The 10538-nt window shown below is 46.4% G+C and overlaps 1 protein-coding gene across 1 annotated transcript in view; it reads right to left on the bottom strand.

Annotated features, from left to right (window-relative positions):
- The window catches only part of LOC115316601 (protein SDA1 homolog), a 29273-nt gene that overhangs the window by 675 nt on the left and 18060 nt on the right, over nucleotides 1-10538 (bottom strand). The window contains exons 17-20 of the mRNA XM_040211686.1: nucleotides 9387-9547; nucleotides 5925-6136; nucleotides 5232-5316; nucleotides 4751-4903 (exon numbers count right to left, since the gene is read on the bottom strand). Coding sequence (XP_040067620.1) covers nucleotides 4751-4903; nucleotides 5232-5316; nucleotides 5925-6136; nucleotides 9387-9547 — 611 coding nt within the window. The remainder of the gene's footprint in view (nucleotides 1-4750; nucleotides 4904-5231; nucleotides 5317-5924; nucleotides 6137-9386; nucleotides 9548-10538) is intronic.

Below are 10538 nucleotides of genomic sequence, written 5' to 3'. Positions count from 1 at the left end.
AGTTAGCCCACTATAGGCCCCGACCCATGAACGTAGCTGGCTACGCTCGATTTCTCGGCTCTCAGTGGTCAGAGATGTGATTGATGTGTGGAATGACTGTAGAACTGTTTCTCCATGCTGCAATAATCTTTCATTCACCTTTTTTTTTTTTTATGTTTGAAAAACAAACTACATATGTACCTACCGTAAAATACCAAGCAAGCGCCACTCAAACTTTGGAGATAATAGCAAAAAATGGGGGATGGGCGCTTGTCCGGTCATTAATTTTACATATAAATGTACTGCGTGTATTTTCTCAGATCTTGCAGATTTGGGAATGGGCACTTAATGTGGAATGGGCGGATGCGCGGTGTTCTACGGCAGTTATTATTTTCAAACATATCACGAGATAGACTTTTCCATTTTGGTCTCAAACGATAACGGACGTGGCTGCCGGCATTTGCTGCCAGCGTTTGACACACTCCGTATAGCTCGTTGAGCTCGCCTGTTTTTAGGAGTGCAAGTCGTTTCGCGTTCACCAAGGTGTTTGGCGGAAGATATTCTCAACCAACGTAGTTGGCAGGAAACAACCGTCGCAAGTACACGCCATCAGAAGTGCTGTGCGCGTGCTTGTTTTCGTAGCGGTTCTGGCTGAAGCCTAGCATCCCACCTTGACTATTTCGCTCGATCTGGCTTGATTTGTTTGTCTGCGCGTTTCGATGCCGAATAAATCTGTCGGTTTCCGTAAGAGTGGCTCCGTTAGTCTGAGAATCGTGCAGCTGTCATGATTGCGACCGTTGTTTCAGTACTGAGGGGTAGCTTACACAGGTAAGAATTTGCGAGCCATTTGGCAGGAAGAAATCGGGTGCACCTCGCGTCAAATTTGTCCAGGTATGTTTCTGTAGTTTGCTTCGGAAGGCACTTCCCTCTCGGATATTGAGCAGTGCACCCAACTCGCTAAAGCGAATATTTTTAAGTAGTGTTTTAGTTTGTTATGACACTCCCCCACCTTGCTCACAGACGCCATGCAAGAAAACGAGAACAAAAAAGCTGAAAAGACCGTATATTTATTTTGTGGATTTTTTTTTTTTAGTTTGGTTCTTTTTTAGCGCAAATTGACGGGCGCTGTATTAGACCGCAACTTGTGCATGATGGTCGCATCTGGCAATCATCGCAGATGGACTTGGGCAGGGGCGGAATAGCAGACTGAAGCAAGCGACGGCAAGTGCGGACGCGCCGCTTTCTAGGCGTCTTACGGGCGCCACGAAATGTGTTACTAGAACACACAGAATGTGTTCTAGTAACAGACTATGCCATACACTGCTGCGCATCTGCTTGCATGACTAGCAGATGGTGTAGATGGCAGACTAGAACGCACTGGACGTCGCGACAGGGAGACGCTAGACTTGGGAACACAATTAGCCGAGCAGCCAATCCAATCCAGTAGTAATGGGTAGGGCCACCATTGTCTGGGTGAGGCGTAGTGTACGTGGTGAACTCCACCTATATTGTGCCTAATGTTGTAAATATTGCGTAAAAAATACTTTTTTCAAGAAATATTAAGGGGAAAAAAATGTGACATTTAAAGGGCAACTCCGCTCAACTCCGAAGATTTCGGGATAATGATTGATTTCGAATTAAAAAGCCCTAGTAAAACACACTACGTCGTTTGCTTCGCGAAAAATGGGATATATATTTCTAAATCTAATTTTAAACACGAGCGGAAATCGAAACCGAAACTTCGGCTCCGCCCGGCAACATTGGCCTCGGGTCGCCAAGTACATGGCCATCACGTGGTACGAGATGTCACGTGATCCTCGGCCCAACGACGGGCGGGGCGGGCGTGTGGCAGGCGCGAGTGTCGTCTGCACCGCACTCTTCGCCACGTTTTGGTGTCTACGGCATTCAACGACGTCTGCACAACTGCGGCATAAGTCTGCGCACGTGGTGTCCACAGTGTGGACGAAACTCCGAGAGACAATAATCACAATCGGTGAGACGACGATGGGGGTTGTGAAGCGGAAGACGGCAGTAACGGCGGGACCACGGCGGGCGGCCGGACGGCTCCCAAGAAACGCGCTGCGCAGGCGCGTTACACCAATCACGTGGACACCGCTGAGCGCCGAGGGGCAACGTTGCTGACGTCATGCGCAATGTTGGCTCCGCCCATGCCGTAGCCTTGACTGCGCTGTTGGTTGCGCCTGAATTCGCCCGCTCAAGTCAGCCGATTTCGGCAACTTGGCGAGTTGCAAAGTTTGCCGGACCGTTTAAGAAACATTCAGACAGAACTGCGTCGTAACATTTCACGGGTGGTCTTCCTAGGCGATACTGAAGAGGACTGCACTGTTTTTTCAAAACCAAGAATGAAGCGGAGTTGCCCTTTAAACCCTTAAATTTTTTTTTTGTTTTTTTTTGTTTCTATGTCGATATTGCTTTACTTGCAGCACAGGGGCACAGACATGCAAGAGCGCTCTCAGCTGGGTCACGTCAGGGTATGCACGTTTAAAGCCAAAAACTGTTTATTTATTCATGCGAAAGCATTAACTGTCCCATGGAGCGAACCTACGTCATCTTTTGAAGCCGCAACAAACGGCACCTTCCTCTGTCTCAATGGAGCGAAGCCTGTCGTCTATGGCAGAAATCTGATGGATAGGCTCCCATTGGCTGGCGCACGTCATAATTTCAAGGGACGAGGCTCCCATTGGCTCTCGCACGGCGCAGTTCCAAGGAACCGCATCAGCAAAGCCCTCTCCATAACGGCGCAGTGCACGCAGCGGCCTGGCCGTCGGTAAGGGGGAGCGTCTGGCCGCAGAGCCCGCACGGGCAAACTCTGGAAAGGCTGCACGGTCGAACTCAGCGCGGCGCGGCCACTTCACGAGAGCACGCGCTCGACCGTCGGCCACTACCTCGACAGTAGCGAAGCGTGGTCATACACGCCAGTACGCTGCAGACGAACTAAGGGAACGGAAAAACGACGTTCATGCTTTTCCATTCACAACTCATAGGAAGTGTTTAGGTGTCTTCAGAATTTTTCTTGTCCATGTTGAATTTCTGTTTTATTTTAAAAAGCAAAAGCTGCACCACAGCTTTTATGAAAGTGTTGCAGTCTCCATTGCCCCGCAAACATAAAAAGTCACAGTTTGTGTTTGTGAAGTCTACATATGCAAAACAAAGATAGTGTAGCGATGCGATTTTTCAATTTAGATTGCGGTGATCTTTATAGTTACATGCCGAATATCAAACTCCTACATATTCTATCAACTTGTAAAGTGGATACCTACAATGTCGTGTTTCATAAAAAAAAAAGGAAAAAAAATGACAGCCATATTAAAGGAGCTGTGCAACGATTTTAACATTGAAAGAATTGGCATCTTCTACTTTTGACATTGTTCACCTTGACACAAAGGACAGAAAACACCTCCTTCCTTCAAAATGTTGCGATTCCGCCGCGTAATCGCAAGGCACAAATTAGAATATTCCCCGACCTGGAGCCGTGACCGGCGGCCATGAGAAACACGCGGCGTGACGTCAATGGGGGTCTTGTAGGAAGATAGCAAGTTGTGCGAATACCTGCTCGATAACAAGTAACTTTTCTATAAATCTTGTCGTTCCAACATAAATGCTTCAAAAACCTGGTATCATCGGCAAAACTTTTATTATACAGTTTTAGTGGCGCCATCTATCCTAGGTCCACAAAACCGTCAGCTCTCCCTGCTACCGCGAAGTCGCCAGAAGCCGGAGGGAGAAGGGGACAGAGCCGGACGGGTATGTCCGGACCCGGATGAGACTTTCCTTTTTTCACCATATTGTTCGCAATGTGCCGCCAGCACGTGGTCACGCGGTCGCGAGCGGATGAGTTCTCGCCGCTCACTGATGGCTCTAGAGAGAGAGCTTCATTGGAACCCCGTGCAACCGCCACTGATGTCGCAGCGCACGTGACTCGGAAGATGGTGAAGGAGTTGAGAGGTGCCGAAAACCTCAATCTTTGTCCATTTTTAAAATAAAAACTAGGGCATGCAGGCCAAAGCGGTTTCTTGTTCTTTACTTCAGAAAGGTCGAGACACCGATTCCCAAATTATTTAAGCAAAGCACTGAAACTGTTGCACAGCTCCTTCAAGGATTTTATCTTTTTCTAATACAATGCAACCCACTTATAACGATAATAAGAAAACCCAAAATTTCAATCGGTATAACCGATTATTGTTTTATCTGGACTAGAAAACTGACCATTTCCAGTCTAGAAACTCTAGATACTGATTGTTATAAGCGGTACATTGTTATATGTGGTATCGATGTAAGTGGGTTGCACTGTATTACAGCTTTCACATTTTGCAGAAATTATTTGATTCAATATTTCAAATTATTCTAATGGCATTTCTTGTCAATTAAGTCCCCAAAAAATCTTTATATACACAACCCTCGATAACACTACCGTACCAAGCGTCACACCGTTGGAATTATGGGTTCAGGCCAGTCTCGCTGCTCACGTAAAAGAAATAGAGACATAAATCAGTGTACTTTATGTACGCAAGTCAGCGTACACTATCGGTGTACCCCACATACCATTGAGCACCTCCTTTGCACGAAAGCACACGCTCAAATGAACCGCCAGATCAAGCCGCATGCTCACGCCACCAGCTTTGACAGCGTGGTACACCAATCATGAGACAGAGCACAGATGCATCGCTCCACTATGGTGCCTGGAATGCGTCTCCGGCGCCCTTGCTCCACTAAGCGTCGTAGCGCTCCAAAGTGCAGCGGAGTGACTTGCCTGTTTGTCCCTGAAGGATCGCTTCACCTTCCTCTTCACCTTGTGCTTGATCATGCCGAACGCCTTGGTCTTGCGCTTTTCCTTGTTGGTGCGGCTAGCAAACTCGCCCTTCTTCTGACGGTAGCCGTACTTCTCGCGCCCTTCCCTTCCCTCCTGCACGGCCACAAGCAACGTTACAAAAGCGGTCACAAACAAGGCACTTCTCCCAAAGCTGCCTCTGGAAACGCGTTACGGTACAAAAGAGGAACCGCTCTGATTCGACGCGGTCCGTCAAGTAAAGCAATCAGAAATCGCCCTTTCCGCCTCCAAAATGTCTAACCAGATTTATTGTACGTACACGGTGTGGTGAAACACCCAAAAATTTGTCGGCGGTTGTGTCACACTGGCGAAACTGCTTCACCGTGGAGGACGTAAAGTGCCATTGACTTCCTACCATAAAAAACATCTATGCAAACAAATTTTGTCTTTTCGGAGCACTTACCAACACGGTGGCAAGGCGAGATTCCTTGGTGCTCCTTGGGTTTTTGGAAAGCTTCTCGATGTCCTTCAACGAAACAAGCTCCTTTCTGCGGACGGAAAGATGCTCTCTTGTGGAATGCTCGCCAAGCGGTGCAATGAATACTAGTTTCACCACCCTTAATAATGAAGGGAGATAACCCCACCTCGCTCCCCCTCAAACATCCGAAATGGGCGAGTGTAGAAACCCCGCCCCAAAACCTCGAAGCAGAATACCACTGCCTTCCTTTTCCTAACCAACACATGCTGTCACGGCAGTCTCCATCCACAGCCACCTTAACATGACCCTCGACCCTCCAAAAACATTTCTCTCTGCCTCGATATGAAACATGTCGCAAACTGCACTTGCCCCTCCCCCTCCTCCCCCCACCAAAAAATTGATGCAACATTTGTTTTGTGAGGGTACATTGTTTGGAGAGAGAGTGTCGAACCCGGATATATTGAATTCAAAGGGGATCGTAAAATAATTTGAGATATGAAAAATTTGGTATATTGAATGTTTAGGAATATTGCGGTATGTGCCCTGTTCTGTAGGTTTCTGCAGCGCATCATTACATCAAGGCCACGAGGGGTTCCTTGGCTGCCGTTTGAGAGGAGGGCGTCCCTCGAGATTGAAAAGTTTGACAAACCCTGGATTAGAGACGCGAAATGGGCGTACCTCTCCCCGATCGCCGTCGTGTCGACCTCCGCGGCTGCCGTGGTGGAACCCTTCTTGGCGAACCTCTGTGGCAGGGCGGCCTTGACTTTCTTTGACAGCTGGGCTGCCCTGACCTTGGCAAACTCTTGCTGACTCAGAATGCGCGTCTCCGACACCAGGGTGGCTTTCTGCGTCCGCTCCTGCAGGCTGAGCACTTTGTCCGGCTTGCCGCCCTGTGCAGGAAGGCAATTTTTTATTTCAGAACACTATGTTCTTTTGGTGGAGACATAAAAAAATTAGATGAAAAATACATTAAAACACATTAAAAAAAACAAAAAGCTTGCACACTGTCTAGCATTGGACAGTGCCTTTAAATACATTGAAAACACAAAAGAGCAGAAAGTAACAGCGTAGAAAAGTAAGCGCCAACACGGCACCAAAACACACGATTAACAAAATCGAATGAATTAGTATATGAATTTGAATATCACGAGCATTTGACCCGAACGTATCGATAGACCCGAGGAAAACCGAAGGACCAACCGCTGGGTGCGACGTCGTAGCCAAAGGTTTCAGCTGCCTCGCACGTGCAACTTGTGAGGGAGGATGTGCAGCACTTCTGACCGCTTGGGTAAGGTTTGCAGAAAGCACGAAAATGTTAACATCTTTGTATAACATGTCACGATTCCCTCCTCGCACCGAACGCGAGGGGAAGGAGGGGTTTTGGCGCTATTCTGAAAGCCCTGTTGTGGCTACTTCGCGCATCAATTGAAATACAATTTTGATATTTGTAATTATGGAGAACAAAGACAATTTTTTTTTTTTTTTTTTCAAATACAGAACAGCTTCAGTTTCCCTTTTAAGAGCATCTGTTTTGAAGCTACATTCAGCGAACTCCTTGGTGTTGCGATGCCTGAATGGGTGTCCAGAAACACAGAGTAATGTAATGTATCTGTAATGATTAGTCCAGGTTTACGTGACCACGACAAAGGTTGGACAGAACTCTACCCTGCATCCAAGTTAAAACATAAGCAAACCCGCCTGCTCATAAAATTCTGAGACTGAACCATGACGACTGTAATTGTTAAAAATAAAACGAAGTGCCGTTAAAAACAAAATGAAGTGATGGGACTCACGTTGGGAGATCACTTTCAATAAAGAGAAAACAACCGAGAGGGAACGGTCGAGCCACCGCCCTACCCTACTTGTCCTCTTTGGAGCCTGTGGCTCTCAGACTTGGGTGGTCGATTGTAAAAGAAATACTAGATGAATAGAATGCTCAGCTGCATTTCACTGGAACAAAAAATTTTCTGAAAGTATAAAATACTATAACATGCAGTCAAAATAAAACAAAATTTTGACCTAAAAAAAAACTTGTATAAATCACATTTTTAAATCAGATTAATACGTGCCCCCAGGGAAAACTAAAAAAAGTGCACTTCCCTGGCCACTTGCTGTGCATGTATCGTGAAATACTACCATAAGGTCGATTATCCAACTTAGCAGTGAACAAACACCGCTCTCTTCAAACACGACACAAGGCCATACACAAATCTCCATGCATTTCGGCTCAAACTTTGTGCCCTCAACTTTTGCCAGTTTGGGCGTGAAAACTCCCCAACGTCAGACTCGCTCCGCTGGGTTTACAGGTGAAGGAAGGGTAGGTACATAACAAGGCACTGCTAGCACAAACAAGCCATCTTCAATTTTTACTGTTCTCTTCTTGGAATTGAACGGCTGACATAAAGATTTCTAGTAGGGTGGAGAGCCCTCATTCGGAGCCTTGATCAATTAATAAATCGTGCGGTTGTCAATGCATTCTTTGAACAAAAACCGAAACAAAGGCATATGTCGTGTTTACGCTTTCACTTTTCGCTTTCATAAACACTTTCGCACACACCGTAGTTGAGCGTTCCACATCCCTGTGCTACACTCAGAGCCAGAGATATATTTTGGGGGGTTTCATTAAAAGGGGGCATAAGCCTACTAAATTTTAAATGTTTTTGAAAATTTTTTTTTTCAAATTGGACATTTTTGATTTTATAAACTAACCGTACACCCTTACACTAAATTATATAACCATATGCCCAATAGTCAAGTTGATATAAAATATTTTCAACACATTGTGAGGCAGTAACAAAGTAAAGGAGTTCAAAGTTTGAATGCATTTTTCTCTGTTAAACTTTTTGCTGCAAATTTCATACGAAGGAATCTTTTGTTGAAAGGTGAAAGTATTCTGATACTACAATCAAAATGTTTCTGAACTGAAATTTACTGGGGAATTTCGCTCTCTACTTTATTATGTTTTAAGTTGAAGTCCTCATTGAGAAAAAACTATGTTTTAAGGCGCACCGTGCATTCACGAGGGTGCCCATCAAACCATTCTGCCAATCTTGGCCGCGAGGCAGCTATAGAGCTGCCTTGCCTCAGACACGATCACATGGTCATGTCGTCGCGGGATCGATCGAGATCTCGAATTCGGCTCCCGACGTGCTGCTTTCTCTCCTAGCCACTGGATGACGCTGCAGACACCCCGTGGCGGGCGAGGAGAAACCTTCTCGCCCATCGATTGATATATACTCGGTGGGCCAGGGGGCGAAAGGCCTCTTAGAACTTCAGACGAGACCGAGACGCGAACAGGTGGGCGGCGACCGTATCTAGTATATCGTGGAACACGAGGCCTGGGGGCCCTCTTTGTGTTTAGCTTTGGGCTTAACGTGTGTTTGTAAATATTTGTGTAATGTCGCGTGTAGTTGTAGTTTAGATTGAGTGTTTTGTAGTGTTGTGTTTTATTGTACCAATAAACGGAGAGCGGAATCCCGCTCCCGTGAAAGAACCAGGCTGGACTCGGTTTGTTGACGGACCACGTGGGAAATGGCGAATCGGCGGCGGTACACGATTTCCTACAGTTTTCAAAAATTGACATGGGACAGATGTGCATTTCATATTTTGAGGTAATAACTCTTCCTGAAATATTCACATTTGAGTAATAAAAACTAGATAGCCTCAAGTCCCACATCCCCCACTTTATATTCAAGCAGTCAAAATGGTGCTTAATCGCTTCATTTGCATATCGTAGATTTCTCAACGAAGAGTGACATTCTTATGCAGGTATATTAAATTGCCCTAGAGACCTGAAAGTATGCACAATGCACATATATCTGGTGTTAAATCTCCCCTGCAAATTTCATTCCGATCACTTTGGTAGTTCAGAAGTTAAATCTTTAGCCAGCGTTTTCCTTAAGTTCAACCACGTCGCTTGTGAAAGTATATCTTTAATTAAAAAAGGCAGGTGCCACAGGTAACCAAAGTGAGGGAAGACAATGTGCCGCAATATTCCGAGAAGCCAACACACCATGGAAAAGTGCTATTCCGTAATATGCGGCAAGAAGATGTGCTCCCGGGTTTTTATCCGAGTGCAAACACCAAAAGGGTTTAGAGTTTTGTTTTTCAGTCTAAAAGTCCATTGCGCGTAACACTTACGTTTTCTCCCGACTTTTCGCTGCTGCCTCCCTCCTTTTCGTCATCTTCGTCGTCGCTGTCACCTTGATCGCCTGGCGCAGACGGTTCGTCGTCCGAATGGTGCACGTCCACCCACCCGTCAGAGTCATCATCATCCTCATCCTCCTCCTCTTCCTCGCCGGCTGTCAAAATTAAGCACGACACCCAGAACAGTTCACGCGGCGCAACTTGTGATCCGCTTCACAGCAGTCGCCTCCTACTGAAACCGTTACTCCGGTTGCTCTGAGGCACAGCGCCGGCCTACAGATCGCCGGGTGGAGGGTTCATAACTCAGTCAAGGTGCCCGCAATCTAACAGATGCTTTTGTGGAGAAGGTTTCACGTCAAAAGATCCCCAGGTGGTCAAAATGAATCCTCGATTCTTTGCTGAGGCGTGCCAGATGCCCTCTGTTGAATTAGCAAGTATAACCCCCCAAGACTGCCTTGCCCTACTAAAACATTTCGCTCAATAGTAGCATCAGCCAATGGGCAGAGCTAAACGCAGTTCACCGCCATGCTGTCCTTAGGCGTTGCATGTGTTACGTTCGACACAGCTTGCATTGGAGTGACATCAGCAACCGTTCTGGTGGCCTGGCTGCCGAGTGCATACCCGCCTGCAGCCTGTGCTTCACACCACTGAATTTGTTTTTCTCAATGAAAAAAGAGTGAGTGTGCAGGCGAGCTGGTGGATATTGATCACAATGTAAAAACCCGAGACTGTGGTAAAAGCGCAGCGGGGAAACTTGGTCGAAGAAGAAAGACGGGAAAAGAACGTTCTTTTCCCCTGTCTTTCTTCTTCGACCAAGTTTCCCTGCTTTGACCACAGTCTCGGGTTTTATACATTACGATTGTTTTTTTCGGCAGGAGCACGGTGCGATGACGTCGTGTGCAAGCCGTGTGTAGTTCCAGTGCTCATTATACATGCATCAGGCTCTGCAACTAAGGCCATCCTCTCCTGGGTTTTATGTTATGCACTACAGTTGAGACCGGTTATAACGAAGTCAACGAGAATCGGAAATCACTTTCGCTATATCCGCCATTTCGTTATAACGGACTTTGGTTAACGAAGTGCAAAAGGGAATGGGAAATCGTGATCGCTTCAGTGTAGCCACTATTTCGATATAACCGTAGAGTG

The sequence above is a fragment of the Ixodes scapularis genome, unplaced genomic scaffold (genome assembly GCF_016920785.2).
Source record: "Ixodes scapularis isolate PalLabHiFi unplaced genomic scaffold, ASM1692078v2 PGA_scaffold13__105_contigs__length_92229423, whole genome shotgun sequence".
NCBI classification, from domain to species: domain Eukaryota; kingdom Metazoa; phylum Arthropoda; class Arachnida; order Ixodida; family Ixodidae; genus Ixodes; species Ixodes scapularis.
Note: the sequence above shows the minus strand (reverse complement) of the source record. Positions and strands in the feature narration are given on the sequence as shown.